This window comes from Silene latifolia, chromosome 3 (genome assembly GCF_048544455.1).
Source record: "Silene latifolia isolate original U9 population chromosome 3, ASM4854445v1, whole genome shotgun sequence".
NCBI classification, from domain to species: domain Eukaryota; kingdom Viridiplantae; phylum Streptophyta; class Magnoliopsida; order Caryophyllales; family Caryophyllaceae; genus Silene; species Silene latifolia.
In genome coordinates this window covers 146,372,532-146,388,862 of record NC_133528.1, presented here as the reverse complement: position 1 = coordinate 146,388,862, position 16,331 = coordinate 146,372,532, and the positions used below count along the sequence as shown (strand labels likewise).

General features: G+C 36.9%; 2 protein-coding genes across 2 annotated transcripts; one reads left to right on the top strand and one right to left on the bottom strand.

The window, feature by feature from the left end:
- Positions 1–597: 597 nt before the first annotated feature.
- Positions 598–8,319, bottom strand: LOC141648324 (triosephosphate isomerase, chloroplastic). Its single transcript, XM_074456880.1, has 9 exons — positions 7,747–8,319; positions 5,285–5,311; positions 5,076–5,145; positions 4,697–4,820; positions 4,085–4,169; positions 2,174–2,306; positions 1,909–2,082; positions 1,121–1,203; positions 598–844 (listed from the first exon to the last, which is right to left on the bottom strand). The coding sequence occupies exons 1-9, from the start codon at positions 7,957–7,959 to the stop codon at positions 788–790; spliced, it is 966 nt and encodes a 321-aa protein (XP_074312981.1). The 5' UTR covers positions 7,960–8,319; the 3' UTR covers positions 598–787.
- A 2,245-nt stretch (positions 8,320–10,564) lies between these two features.
- On the top strand, positions 10,565–15,736 carry LOC141648322 (protein GET1-like). The gene is made up of 7 exons (XM_074456878.1): positions 10,565–10,824; positions 12,428–12,510; positions 12,856–12,926; positions 13,879–13,949; positions 14,032–14,113; positions 14,255–14,304; positions 15,221–15,736. The coding sequence occupies exons 1-7, from the start codon at positions 10,729–10,731 to the stop codon at positions 15,290–15,292; spliced, it is 525 nt and encodes a 174-aa protein (XP_074312979.1). The 5' UTR covers positions 10,565–10,728; the 3' UTR covers positions 15,293–15,736.
- Positions 15,737–16,331: the final 595 nt, after the last annotated feature.

The window sequence follows — 16,331 nt, the reverse complement described above, 5'->3', positions numbered from 1 at the left end:
GGCCTTACATGCAAGGTCATGTGCTAAAGAAGACAATCATTTATGCTGCAACCTATCAAAACGAATTTTTTGTTGTTTTAATCTAAGGATATAAGAAGCATGCGTTTATTTTATGCGTCACTGTATAACAGGCAAACCTTAACAAGGAACTTCTGTATCCTAAACACAAAGCACTGTAAAACACTAGATGAACAAGCACAATACTTCAAGATTATTCGATTTTCGCCCGTCTCAATGTTTATGTGGCTAATTAAGAGTTCGTGATCTGGACACAAAAAATACTTCCGCAAATTCCATTGTACGACCGTCGCATATGCGATGAGAAAAATGTGACCACTTGTTGATATAGTGACAACTTTTGTAAATAGCGACCATTTTTTATGACTAATAAATGGCTATTTTTTTTCCTGAGTGATCACTATTTACAAAAAAGTGATCGCTCTTTGCAAACAAGAAAATACGGAGAAAACTGTCGTACAAGAGAATTGCTGAAAATATTTTACTTGTAACATTTGTGAAAAATCAGCAGCCCATAAGGCCATAACTACAAAAGGAAAAATAGATAATATAGTTGTAAGCATTTAGTTGTGGTCAAAATTTCAAATCCAAAATGTATTGAGTTCATTATTCTTAAGTTCAAGCCCAAACAAAGGGTTGAACACACTTCAGAAAGCCTCTCATGATAATACATACAGTCAAATGGTAAAATACACGGTTATCATTTCAGAAAGAAACTACATTATGTTTGACGAATAAATCCCTGCAGAAAGTTTGGTATTCGGGATCTTCAAGCAGCAACCTTCTTTGCAGTAACCGAATTGATTATTGTAGCGAATTCCGGGCCCTACACAATTGAAAACAATATAATAAACACAAAAACGTATTTGATGCCATTTCGAGACAGTGTTACGAATATTAATTTTGGGATGCTGATTTTTCACAAATCATTTTGGGCTTAAGGCTCTGATGTTGTTGTTGTTGTTACGAATATTAATTTTCAAACGCAGAGATGAAGAGGCCGCAGTCTCTTCTAAATTATACCGAGGATATAGAATAGCTGTAAATGTAGATGTAGATGTAGATAACATCATGCATGGGATTGGCAGCCAAGAGTTTTTACCTTTAAAGAAGCACCCCCAACAAGAAATCCATCTATGTCCTCTTGCTTTGCAAGCTCTGCGCAGTTACCTCCATTAACAGACCCTGCAGTCATTTGAACAAAAAATAAACTAACAATACACAACATATATTTCAAGCTGTAACCACAGAAAATATCGTGCAATCTGCACTCAAAACGCTACATTCCTTCACACGGCAAAAGGATCAAAGTTATGGAGTACATTTCATGAACATACAGATAGAATATAAAACACTCTAGAGGCTTCACAGTTCCATCCACAAGGGATAGTAATAAAAATTGGGAGAGAAAATAGGTGGAAGCGCTCGACTGAGCTTTATCAAAAAAAATTAACCAAGTAGAAAGATAAAATAACAATAAAACATAAAACATTGGGCATAAAAGTACAAGTGATTTACTTTGTTGAGAGCAACGTGATCTTTTCGATTAAAATGTTAATCCAACCAGAAAAATGGCAAGTTCTTATGAAACAGAACCAAAGAAATAAAAGGTAAGAATTTCTGAGACAGAGGTTGGGAAAGGATAGTTTAGCTAAGAGTTGCTATTGTGTCCAACACAAGAATAGAGGAAACAAATGGATTACTATTACAATTCCATGGGCTATATCTAAATATATCTGGATACTAATTCACATCCGTACATTATGGCTAAAACATATGTTCGGTGCTTTGTCTACTCAATGCAAGTATAACACAAACTCTAGAAAAATGAGAAGCAGAATGAGAGACAGTATTTGTAATGATAGCATGATTGTCATAATATATCTCTACCTCCATATATGATACGGGTCTTGTCTGCAACTGCTTCAGAAACATTCTTTTTAAGCCAATCTCGAACAGCAACATGCACTTCTTGAGCCTGATCAGGTGAAGCTACTTTACCGGTACCAATAGCCCATACAGGTTCATAAGCAATGACAACATTTTCCCAGCTTGGTAACGAATCTGTACAAGTAAACATTCGCACCATTTTTTATAGCACATGGGATATCATGTAACACGATCTACACATAAGAAAGGACGGAAGGCTATTTACCTGCAAAAGCCTTCAATTGCTGATAGCAAACCTCGAAGGTTTTTCCTGCTTCCCTTTCTTCTAACAGTTCCCCAATACAAGCTATTACTCCAAGACCTTCGCTCAGAGCATATGCAGCCTTTTTCCCTATAAACTGATCATACAAAATCATTATAATGTAGACCAATATCAACTTTCAAGAAATGAGCTAGCGTGATTCTAACCCTTTGTGTGGAAGACTGGAAGGAGTTACTTGGACGGAAAGGAGAAGAGGAGGGGGGAGGAAATTTCTCATGTTAGGTAGTAATATAGAGTGGGATGGGAATGGTGCGAGCCATTTTCAGCCCTACACAACCCATATTAAAACGTAGTTGCTCTTTCATGTACAAAGATTTCTCTTTCATGGATTTTTTGTCATTACTTTTCCATATCTTACCCTTCCTCAAAAAACAAATAAACAAACTCTCTCTATTTCTTTTGCTCACAAAATTAATCAAATCCGTCAAATTACTCAATTATAAACGTTAATTCTCATGTCGATTAAGTAATAATTCTAATTTATTAACTATGTTATATCAAATTAGGGAGATTAAATTAATTTAGATTAATGAAATTAGGGCTTGAAGAAATTATTGTCATAAAAAGTACCTTCTCAAATTATTGTCGATGAAATTAGGGTTTGTTATTGATGATCAATACTAAATACCCTCCCAAACATGGATGGCGATGAACGTGCTATGATGATGAGACTATGTGCTTAGTTGCTTACATTTGCTTGTTTGACTGATTAATTGATGTAGATTGACTAAGAGGTGTAGGCTAGAAAATCAATGTGATCAATAATTAATTAGCGTGATATTTCCGGTGCTACACTTGAGTGTTCATGTATTATACATGAACAATTAAATCTTTGATGAATGTGGAAACTGTTGTGACGTGAATTAGCTCAACAATTCTGCTACTTTTTTGCAGAATTGTTGATAGATTGAAAGCTAGGCTTTTCGCTGGAAAAGTAAAAGGTGATCGATTACGAAACAAAATGGAAAATGGGTGTAAAAATAACAAGGGTATAATGGTCATTCGTGTCCATAATAAAGTAAATCTTGTCCATGAATGAGCATCACCCTATTAAAATCCTTTCAACATAGGAAAGGGATATGCTCGTTCATGGATACAAATTACTCTTTCATGGACACAAATTACGTTACCCCTTTCATATTTACATCTCATACTCTTATCATTTTTCTTTCTCCATCTCATACGCATTCAGTGTTTAAAATTATGCATCTAAAATTCTAAACTACATGAACCAAGACGAAGAACATTAAATAATTTATACTCCAGTATATTCTTTGTCACATAATAACCACTTCATATAGATGGAGATTAAGCCTGCATAAACCAACAGATGACAACATATCCAACAGGTGCAACATGTAGCATGACTAGCATCGATTGACGGTGTTTGACAGGAATTGTTCAATTTACCACAGAAACCCCTGCCACCCCAGAAACCACCGTATCACCGTCACCTACCTGCCACTCCCATTCCATTTCATCGCTTCATGTCGGCCACCTGCCACCCCAACACCGTCGCACCCGCCACTCTTAACGTACGGAATTTTGTTTACTCTTTCAAAACCCCAATAAATGACAACATTTAAATCAACTATATTTTTTAAACAATAATGTAATATTTGATGATAAAAAGAACTAATTTTTGTTAAATATGAGAATTAAGATTCATAATTGAAGAATTTTGGAGTTATTTGATTAGGGTTGAGGGGGAAGAAGAGAGTAAAATTTTGTTATTGGAAAGTGTATTATTAGGAATTTTATGGTAAAAGGTCATGAAAGTGTAAATTATGTACTTGAAAGAGCAACTACGAAAATTTACCCTGTCTTTTTCACCAATAACAAGCCAGCATTTACCTCGTTTTTTTCACCAATAACATGTCTTCTCTCTGAATGTCCAAGAATAACCCACTGGCAGCCAAGATCTTTCAACTGCTCAACACTGGAAGAAAAAAAATCTTCTTGTAAAAAAACTGACTGAAAATGAGAATGAAGGAATGCACGAACAACTGCAGAACTTTGGTCTATATAAGGCAATATCGATTATCATCTAACATGAATGGAGACCTGTTGTCCACCAATAGCATACAAGCATAATGACACAATGACACCATTTTGTTAGAGTGTTTTACGTCCCATCACAAATGGTATTGACTTCCTAAAATGTGTTTCAAATTTACCATAACAAGAAAAACTAGATAAGCTCGGACATGATCAAGGATCAAATAAGTTTAATGAACACTTCTACACTTTACCACATGAACACTTCCACACTTTACCACATGAGAACAGGTTCATTATACCATGACTCGGTGACATCAAGATGTGATTTAAATTAGTTCAAGAAGTGTACATAAAATAGATATCCTTATTTTCCAAGTACCACTAGACTAGAAACCGAACAACTTATTATTTACTAAACGATGTACGGCAAAGATTATAACTTGATCCGAAACATGTCAGAAATACCTGATTTCTCCAGTAAAAGCTCCGCCTTTCCCAACCCAACAATTTTGAGCTGATAATTCGATCCGGTTGGTTAGGGAACTTTTAACTTGATCAATGTAAACAAAGGGAGGTGCCACAACAACATCTGTAATGTTTTTAAGAAGGCAAAACGAGTGAAGTTCAAGTCTTAATGGCCTTAAGAATTCTTAATATTAAGCCATGTTTCACTATATCTAAGTTGCTTGTGAACTACAATGTCATCAAGGGTATTATATAGTTCACAAAAGTAAAATACAAAAAATCTATTCAGCTATAAAATCTAAGAAAGCCAAAATAAATACATATCCGATAGATAGCAACTACAAATTACTAATTGAATGAGACCACAAGAGGACCATACCAACATCAGGCTCCAGCGTGGCGCTGTTCAGGTCTGAAACAAGCTTGGTGATGGATTCCTTTGTTCCATTCTACGGTAAACAGAAAGAAAGAAACAAAGACGAGGTGAACAAAAGTATAAAAGGCACACCAATGTTACCAGAAGATGGTAAAATGATTAAAACCAAAAAACACTGTAGTAAACATGGACGGAAAAGCGATGATACTTACGCATTTCCAGTTACCACCGACGAAAAACTGCCATAAAAAAACACCAATGGTCAGATTCCAGGCATCCAGCAATTAAACAGGTCAAAATTTGCTTTTGATCACAGTATGACACAACATAAAAAATTAAGATATGCTTACACAAAAGGTGTACTATTAAGTACTCCCTTTGTCCCAATCATTTGTTTGCCTTTATTATTCTTTATGAGGAGGGTATTTTAATCAAAGGCAAACAAATGATTGGAGTTGGGAGTCTTGGGACACAGGGAGTATTAGACTGTCGTAAAATAACTACAGAAATTCCCCATACTTCAACATGCATTTTATTTTTCATCAAACCCACAAGATGTCTACAAAATGCCAAATACACCTTGTTTTCAGTGATATAACCCCTTAAGCGTTTACCTCTCTTTGATCAAAGAGATCTTGTTTCAAACAAAAAAAAAACATTTCAATAATAACACGCTAAGAGCCTAAGACCAAAAAAATGAGTTTTAATTTTGGACAAGCTCAATATAGTGCATTTTCAAATTACTCAGGTATCAATCCCTAAATTCACAAACATTACTGTTCTTTCTCCTTCATACTTAGATAACTGGAATTAAAGCAAGCAACTGCCTCTAATTTTACGAGATCGTGATAAAATTAAGCTGGCATTTTCAAAATATCATCCAAATTCAGCCGGAAAACACTTTTTAGCATCTTCAAACACCAAAACAACATCCATTGATTCATGCAAAACTCATCATACATATTCATCAAAACTGAAATAAAAGCCAGCGCCTGCTTCTATTGCACGAAAAAAAACAATAAAATTAAGTCTACATTTTCACAATATCCTCAAAATTCAACCAGAAATCCAGAATACGCATTGTAGCATCTTCAGACACCAAAAAAGCATACATTGATTCATCAACAATCCATCATATTCTCCCGAATGTTCATATACATGTTGAAATTATAGCCGACACTTGCCTCTACCTCATGAGATCACAAAAAAATTAATTGACAATCTCAAAATAATCTCCAAATTCAACCGAAAAACACAATTTCGCACCTTCATCACCAAAGTAACATACATCGATTCATCGACAATTCAACACATTCTTCGTCGTATTCATATAAGTCAAAAATTAAAGCCCACCCTTGCCTCTAGTTCATGGAATCACAATCAAATTAATTCGACATCCTCAAAAATACACTCCAAATTCATCCCAAAAATACATTTTTGCATCTTCAGCGCCAGACGAACATCCATTGATTCATCAACAATTCATCAACCTCTCCGACATGTTCATATAAAAGTTGAAATTATAGCTGTCACTTGCCTCTAAATTACGAAATTACAGTAAAAATCAATTGGACATTCTCAAAATACTCTCCAAATTCAACCGAAAAATCATTCTCGCACCTTCAACACCATAGTATTCATATAAGTTGAAGTTAGAGCCAACACATGCCTCTAATTCGCGAAATCACAATAAAACCGATTCGATATTCTCAAATACTATTCAAATTCAACAGAAAAACACATTTGCACCTTCAGCACCAAAGTAACTCACATCAATTCATCGACAATTCAACACATTCTTCCTCATAAGTCATATGCATAAAAGTTGCAATTAGAGCTGATCAGCTGCCTATAATTCACGAGCTCACAATATAATAGATTAGACATTCACAAAATACCCTCCAAATTCAACCGAAAAACACATTGTAGCACCTTCAACACCAAAGTAACATATATCCATTCATCGACAATTCGAAATATTTTCCCTTGTATTCATATTTGCAATCGGAGCAGACCTCTGCCTCTAGTTCACGAAATCATAATAATCGACATTCTCAAAATACTCTCCAAATTCAACTCCAAAACACATTTCTGCACCTTCAAACACCAAAGGAACATACATTGATTCATCGACAATTCTACATATTCTCCCTTGTGTTCACATAAACTGCAATTGGAACTGATACATGCCTCTAATTCACGAAATCACAATAACATTGACTGAATATACATTGACATTCTCAAAATACTCTCCAAATTCAACTCCAAAACACATTTCTGCACCTTCAAACACCAAAGGAACATACATTGATTCATCGAGAATTCTACATATTCTCCCTTGTGTTCAGATAAACTGCAATTGGAACTGATACGTGCCTCTAATTCACGAAATCACAATAACATTGACTGAATATACATCGATACAATTCATCATATTCTCCCTCATGTTCATATACAAGTTAAAATTATAGCCGACACCTGCCTCTAATTATCGAAATTGCAATCAAAACGATTCGACATTCGCTAACCACCCTCTAAAATCAACAGAAACACACATTTCTGCACACATTGATTCATCTTACTATAGAATCAACATTATTTTCATTGAGCTTCAAATTCAGGAAAAAAAAAATAAAAAAAAAAATCACATTCTGCTGATTTAAGTGTATTATACCTTGCCGGAAGCAGCCATTGAAACCACACCTCGAGAACCGCGACGAGAGGAAGATAAGCGCAAATGCGACTCCACCTGCTGAAACAACGACGACTGAGTTGACACCGACGATTCGAACTTGAGGAACGATCGACGAAGACCGGTGAACTGAGTCGACACCACCGAGTTAGGATTTGTTAGCTGCGAAGCCAAAGATGTTGATACAACCGCCATTGTTGATAACACCTTGTTTCTCTCTCCTCTCTCTTATTTCTCTCTCTTCTTCAGTCAGTGAGTGTACTACTCTGCTGCTAGATTGAGGTGGAAATTTAGGTTATTTTTGAGAGAAACAAAAAAGTGTTATATGGTACGCGCGTCTTGTTCGCGTGGGGCGACGCGTGTGAGTAGTGTTCTGGTTGGTGTGGGCGACGGTGGAGATGGAGAGTGATAATGACGCGCTAAGTGAGAGAGTGGGTATGTTGGTATTAAGGTTGGAAAACTTATCTGTGACTTGCGGTTGGTGTAGTCGTGGTCATGTGCGTGTTTGGATTGATTGGGTTGTTCGACGTCGTTTTATGAGAAAAATAAGTGATCACGTTCTCCTTGTGAATTGTGACTGGGCTAGCCCGGATATTTCTTCTAACTAGCTGTTTTGTGTTCAACATTGTGTCATATATCCGGATATCCGACACTTGTTAGACACACGTTTATAGTTTAAACAAGGAATAAAATGTTAAAAGATATTGATTAGAAAACGAGTTTGGCTGGAATATGAGAATTAGTTATAATCAAGGTCAAATTTGACTCTCAAATATTTAAATTTAATATCAAATACATTACAAAACTAGTACTTATTTATAACCATAAAAAATATATTTTATTAAATTTACTTAGCATGTCCCATGTCCTAAATTTCATGAGATATCGTATCACGCGTTCGTGTCCGTTTCCGTTTTGGTGCTACATAGGTTGTGACTAGTGCGTTGCGACTTTTATTTGAGGGACTTGTTATGTTCTTACTTGTGTGTTGCAAGTGTATTGGGTTTTGATCAGGCAAAAATAAAATCGGGTATATGATTTTTGAAATAAAATATAAATACAAAAAAAATAAAAATGGATGGTTATAGGGCGTCATCCCGTGATACTGAAAATTAGTACCTTGTTGAAATTGTTAGGTCTCTCAAGCCCCTTGATACAACCGTTGTTAGTTAGATCTTCAATTCATTTACTAAACCAAACAATACCATCAACAAGTAACTATGTCGATTATCAAAAGCATGTTGGTGTAATACGGTAAATTGTGCCATTAAAACACTTGAGCTCGCGAGTGACAAAAATAAAATGCACTTATGTCGCAAGAGCGTAAATTTGAACAGTATACAGCAACAAGCAAACAAAACCTTACTCCAATGGCCAAGACTCGGATCAATAATCAAGGAGCCCACCGAGTAGTTAGGCAGGGATAAGGAACTCTCGTTCCGTTGGATGATTTCAAGTTAGTACTCGAGATGCACTTCTTTCAAAGAGCATTGGTGGTGTTTAAGCCGAGTGGCAGATCGATGCTGCTGAATATCGGGCAAGGAGGATGATACCGACGCAGACGAGAGGCGCTATCTTGGAGAATGCCCAAAGGTTCAGCAAAACCGAAGGCGAACAAGACTCGTGCTAACTACGCTGTTAAGTGGGCTAGGACACGAAATGAGACTCTTACCACCTTGGAAGGGAATAGACAATGAGGGTCGAGAGACCCAAAGAAGAAGGCCTCGAGACATTAGAGGGCGGCGTCGAAATATCGATTCAGGGTCAGTCAACCCAGATAAAAAGGCCTCGTACCATCAAGGGCTGCGCCGAAATGCTGAATCGACATTCTGGAGATCTCACATGTCCTTAAATGTTGGTGCCGAAGTGACGACAGACAAGGTGAAAAGTGCGTTAGAGTAGGCATCTGAAAAGATCCCGAGAAGTGTATGCTCGAGCAAAGACAAAGTGGACTTTTCTAAAGGACTAGAGGCGAGTGGTGGACGTGAAGAACATGATGTTCGGCAACTTCTATGTCAAGGAGTTTCAATCTATCCTTGAAGGGACGATGAAGCCGAGCATTGTGTGTACGAATGCTCATCTACAAGCCGAAGCACATAGAAAGTCGAACCCGAAGGCGATGTAGACGGCCACAGCTTACCGAGGATGTCTCACTCAAGCTAAGCACAATTCGAGATTTTTGTGTTGCCGAGGGCGACAACAGATTAGGTGGGGTAGAGTGTAACGAGCAGCAAAATCACCGTATAATCCCCGAGAATTGCGCTCGCGCTCCATTCACTTCTACCCTTTAGATTTCATATTTGCACTCATATTTTTTCATTTATGTTTTTAGTTTCTAGGAGTACTCGAAGACTACTTCCTGCGTGTAGAATCTTGGAGCTTAGTTTTTAGTTTAAGATACGTTTTTAGGCGTTTAGAAAATTTATCGCTATTCTACACACTCATTCAATGTTTCCTGCTACAAATCATGTACTATTACATTTGTACCTCTATGAGGAGTGCTATTAAATGAAAACCGCATACCACCTTTAAGCTTGATATTGCTTGTCTTTTGTTTTCAATAGTCGTATTACTTACTTTTATTGTCTTCGTGTGTCGAACCGTTGATAATCGTGACTAGGATTCCCGACACACCCCCCAAGTCCCGAGAGTCATGCTAGTGGGCGATCCCTCATTAACACAACACCCTTGTTACTTGCATTCTTGCCCTATAGTCGGACAAGGGCCAAACTGCCACCTGTAGGTGCTACCTAGTTGCTGAAATGCTGAATGCCCGAAAGGCCGAAACAAAAATGAAAACAATCCTCAAAACCAAAACGATCAAAATTTCAAAACAACTCGTACTACGAAAATGCAAAAGGTGACAACAATGGCGATCTAAAGCATAATCTTACAATTTCACCTGTATATCATTCATTATAGCGAACGACAAATACAAGAAGAAAAGGTGATAGCGAGAGAGACATGGACGACGACGGAACAACATTAGCTGCTCCAACAATATTCATCCTTGTTTCGCTTCTTCAGTTCGTCCCAAGATATTTCGAGCACCAAATTAGGGTACTTTTTCATCCATTTTTATCATCTCCGACCTTCATTTTCATCAATTTATTCTTTTTTAAATACAGGTCGTTGTATTTTGATCAATCGTTTAAATTTCGCATGTAAGATATGTGTACTGATTGATGAATTTGTTGTATTGTATTGAATTGAATTGAATTCTATGTTTTTATGATGTTTTGATCAATTTCATTTAATGTCGAAAAGCGACGGCATGAAAATTGATGTTTCTCTGATGATCATCTAGTTCATTGTTTAAGTGAAATTTCGCTTTCGGTTTAGGTTTTCGTTCGAGCAGGTGAACATGTCGTATTGGTTGATGAATTTGTTGTATTGAATTAAATTCTATATTTCTATCATTTTATGTCGAAAAGCTGACGACCTGAAACCTGATAGACGTTTCTTTGATGATCATCTAGTTAAAACCTAATGGCTAGAAAACCAGTTTTAATTGTATTTAGATCAATGCAGTTGTTTAAAGTCAGAATTTCACAATTAATATAGGTATGACTTATGAGGACATGTGGTATTGGTTGGTGAATTTGTTGTATTGAATTGATTGATTGTCAATTTCATTTAGGGTGTGTTTGGATTGAGTGATTTGGAGGGAAAATAAAGGGAGGGGAATAGGGGATTTAAAATCCCTTGTTTGGATAGGAAATGAGGGTGGAGGGAAATGGAGGGGGAGAGATTTGGAGGGATCCAATTTCCGTCCTCGAAGCCTAATCAAAATCTCTCCACAATAGGCAAGAGATTTGGAGGGAAATTGTATCCAAACACCCACACCCCATTCCCCCTCCCCTTCCCTTCTCTTCCTTTCCCTTCCCTCCTTCCCCCTCCCCTCCCTTTCCCTCCATTTTTGCTATCCAAACACACCCTTAATGTCGAAAATTTGACAACCTGAAATCTGATAAATGTTTCTTTGATGATCATCTAGCTATTCTAATGGCTAGAACAGCAGTTTTTACTGTACTTAGATTAATGCAGTTGTTTAAAGAGAAATTTTGCAAGCAAATTAAGGCTTTGTTAAGAGTATGTGAACATGCGGTATTGGTTTTGATCGTATTTGCCGTTTTGAATTAAATTCTGTATATCTTTGATTTGTATCATTAATTTCATTTAATGTAGAGATGCTGATGACCTAAAATTAGATTTTTCTTTGATGATCATAATGCCGAGAAAACCAGACTTTTCTTGTGTTTAGATCAATGCAGTTGTTTAAGTTATAGAAAGAACAAGCACTTGACTTGTCATATCATAATTTGAGTGTGAAGTTTGGCCGATATTCTACTGGCAAAATCAGCTTTTTAGCTCAATGGTAATAAAAATAAAATCAGTTATGATATTGGAAGTATGTTTTTCTGTTTAGAAGTCCCTTGTATTGTTGCATATCATTACACATAATGTTGTTGAAAACTTATGTTGACTTCATGACTTGCTCTTTTCTTATCGCTCGCCACTTTGACCCAAGCAGCAATCCCTAAGCAAAAAAATCATGTTTTTGATTATATTTTTGGTTATTTTCCAAAGTTACTCTATTGCTTGACCATTGACTATTTACCGATTCTTTTTAGTAAATCAAAAGTGCTTCTTTTATGTGCAGAATGGGGGCGCAACAAGCTCCGAGGAAAAGAAGTTGCGCACTGAAATAAAGCAGCTCTTGAAAGAAGCCAGCTCCTTGACCCAGTGGGTATCATAATGGTTTCTTACGTTTTCTTTTTCCATAATGTTAACTTGTCAAAAAAATTCTATCGGCAGATAGATAGAAATGGTTTCTTTAAGCTGATGGGCAATTAAGATATCATCGGTAGTGGTGTTATGAGGATATCATAGGAATTCCAGCATTTTTTGCGCCTATTAAGGATTATAATTTGGCATAAGTGAAAGCCTTTGAGGAATTGGGCTGTTTTTTGAGTCGGCATGACTGCATGAGGGCCCGCCCCCTCATAGAATGTTAACTCACCTTTTTTTTCGGTCAGATATTTTGTTGTATAGATGAACTAAATTTATAAATGCCTTATTTGAGCATAGACCATCAACATTTGCACAAGCCGCAAAGCTCAGGAGAATGGCAGCAGCTAAGGAGAAAGAGCTGGCAAAATGTAAGTTAAATATAAAAGTATTACAGCTTGTCTCCGGGGTCCTGGACTTACACTAATAGACACGATGCAACTCAGCAACATTTTCTGTACTGAGTTATTTGATTCAAACACCACGGTTTGTTTCCGATGTAATGCACTGCAGAGTTCTATCTCTTTTAGTCTTTTGTTGCTCATTGTTGAGAAGTATGGCTTGTTTCTGAAGTGATGCTTTGCAGTCACCAGGTTATCTTAGTATATTGTTTCACTCTGTCATATGGATACTTTTGCATTCCAAGATACTTCTGTATACCAGTAGTGATTGTGTAAATAGCAGCTAGTCAGTTAAAGTGGCTTCTTATTTTTGTCATCGTGTCTACTTGAACATTATGTTTCCATATTTCCAATGGAGCCAAAGATTCATTACTCTTTGGTTCTGGATTATGATGGAATAAAGCAAAATGGCTCACTAAAGTGGCTGCTTTTCTTTGTTTGTGAAGTAGTGGTCCTTCGATGCAGTTCTCGACGCAATTTTCATCTTGGGTCACTTGGAAACAGCCTCTTTGTGTTGCTAACACAAGGGTAAGGCTGCGTACATCCGACCCCCCCCCTTACCCCCCAATTTGCGGGAGCCATATTGGCACTGGGTGGTAATGTTGTTGTTGTTGTCTACTTGAACATTATAGCTGTTATTTCAAGTGGATTAGGAATACAACTTAAACATATCTCAATGCATCAAAAGTCCCCTTCTATAACTGGGCTAGGGTGGTTGAATGGGTACAAAACCTTACCCATGAGAGTAATATATTTACAAATTTTCGGCATTAGCGAATGGTGGCAATAACCATTGCTGGCTGTGGCAATGTTGTTGCTGTTCATAGGAAGTGAATGACTGTAGTAACTGATTGAAAAGTCTGACTTGTGGATATGTAATCCCCCTGCGGCACTTTTGTTAAATATTGGACTTGACCTGCAGATCAAGAACAACAGATGATGGAGAGGCAGTCGGTGTATGATCCATATATGAAGTACGTGGCCCCCGTAAAGGTGCCTATATATGGACTCTATTTAAGCTGTTCCTGAATTCCTTGGAGATTTCATCCTTTTCATTAACCAGTTTGTTTTACAGGCGTTAACTTATCTTTTGCTGGCTGTTTGGTTCTGGAAATCTCCTGTTGCAGCAATATCTAAAGAACTTGTTCAACCCTTTGGTGAGGGCTTATCTACTTTTTAATTTCCCTTCTGGTCATCTGGATGTACCTGTTCACCTTTCATTTATTTAGTGACAGTGTCCTAGTTTTTATTGATCTTCAAAGTCGTTCATTGAGACGGGTCATTTCTACCTGGCGCAGGAAGAGTGCTATCTTGGAAATCTGGCGGTGATTCGGTGGATAAAGTGATGGTATGTGCTCTATATTTTGATATTTGTTAGTTCTCTATCAATCTACATTGCTGATTTGTCAGATTTGGCTCTCGCTCCTCATAATAGGTCATTTCTTTATGATTCAGTATGCTACTTATTTTAGTATCTATTTAATATGGCAACCGACCTTGCAACTAACAAATTATGTAAGGCAGAAGGAAGATAACCCAGACCATAGGTAATCTAATTTCCTACTCCCTACCAAAAGCTGAAAAGTGGCATCTAACCGACAATTAAGTCACCTGTAGAAAAACCCACTTAACCACCTACATACAAACTCTCAAGCTAATTTCTACATTTTAAGTTGACTATTATAAATTTAGCCATTTCTATTATACTCCGCAACTTATTTAAGGCATAATAGTATTAACGTTCTTGCACTTCGAGTACCCGCGCACAAGTTTCTCCCATTACAGTGGTGAAGTTATAGCCAAATTGGCTGCTTATGACCAGTGGCAGATATTGTAGCTAAAATACGGGTGCGAGTACTGAACCATTGACCTCACATTTGAAATAATCGCCGCCCAAGCATTACGTCGAGGGTGGGGGGTAGTTTATCTAATAAATTGTTCTCCGTATAGTTAAAAGGCTATCACAAGCTACATAGGAGTACAATTTACTAGATAAACCTAAAAATCTGCCATTAGTTCGGACTAAATAGTTTGTGTGGTTGTGTACTAATCCCCCATCGGGTTATTGCTGTCGTCAATGCTTCTTAAGCCATGTACATTGTCAGAACATGGACGAAATGGAGGGAAAAATTGATCTTTATTCATAATTCTTGAACTGAGAACTCCTTCAATCTTACTTCCATGCTATGCCCTATTTCTTTTTTCTTTTTAAGTTTGGAATTTTACTTTGAACGGAAGTATTGCTAATATCAGAATGAATGCAGGTCGGAATAGTACCATGGCTAATATTGTGCACTCGAGTAAGCAAGCTCATCTGTCGAAAGGTCATTGCATAAGAGGCTTGCTTTGACGTTGCTCTTCCATTGCTAAGTAGCCAGAAGGATTTTCAAGCATTTCAACTCCTAGCTAATCCATCCGTATTCAACCTTTTTGCTTATACAAGCATCATCCAGTTTTTCTTGTGATGCCCCGTTTATAAATTGCGTGCTATTAGATGTAATTCATTTCCAGCCCCTCTTCCAAGTTCACGGTGTCGCAGTTTTCTTTATGAGAGAAGGCTTTAAAGTTGGCCTTCCTGTTAATTGGTTGTCTATTCTTTATTCCCCATTTTAGTTTTACTACCTGAGAAATTTCCCCTTTGGTGAAGTTCTGGCCTTGATCCGATGTCACAAGGAACATTTAGGATTGAAGTTATAATGTTTTATCTTAGATCTTATTTTTTTTTTGTTTTTTCGATTAACATATATATAAGGAAACCGCTAATTGATTTCACTTAACGAGACGTCAATCTATCATGCATCTCTTGAACATTATTCATTGTTATCAAAATGTAAATCTGCACTTTCTATTAGTCATCAAAATTAATGTGGATTTGGGAGTGACGGAGGATTGGGGGCTATAGAAGAGTTACAGACGAAGACGATATACGCATCATTCTCTAGTTCTCCTTTGCTATAGTTGCTCTGCTGCTCATTTTCTCCTTCATCTGCAACTCTAGACATCAAGTAGACGCATTTAGATACTTGGTATCCTGATTGCCCATCTCATCTCAGATAACTAATCCATGTACCTCTTGTGTTAATCAAAGAGATATATTAGGAGACTATATGTTAGAGGTATGTATCGGTAATACTTCCTCTGTTCCGGTCAATTGTTGTCCTTTGGTTTTGGCACAAAGACCAAGGAAAGAGGAAGAGGTCAATTATTAAATGACAAGTGGAACAAAATGAGTGTGAATGAACAAATTGTTCATCAAGTTCATTCTTAAAGTAGAAAGGACAATAACTCACCGAGACACCCTAATATGGAAAAGGACAATAAATGATCGGGACAAAGAGAGTACTTTTTAAGTCTTAATCTATTATTTATGATAAT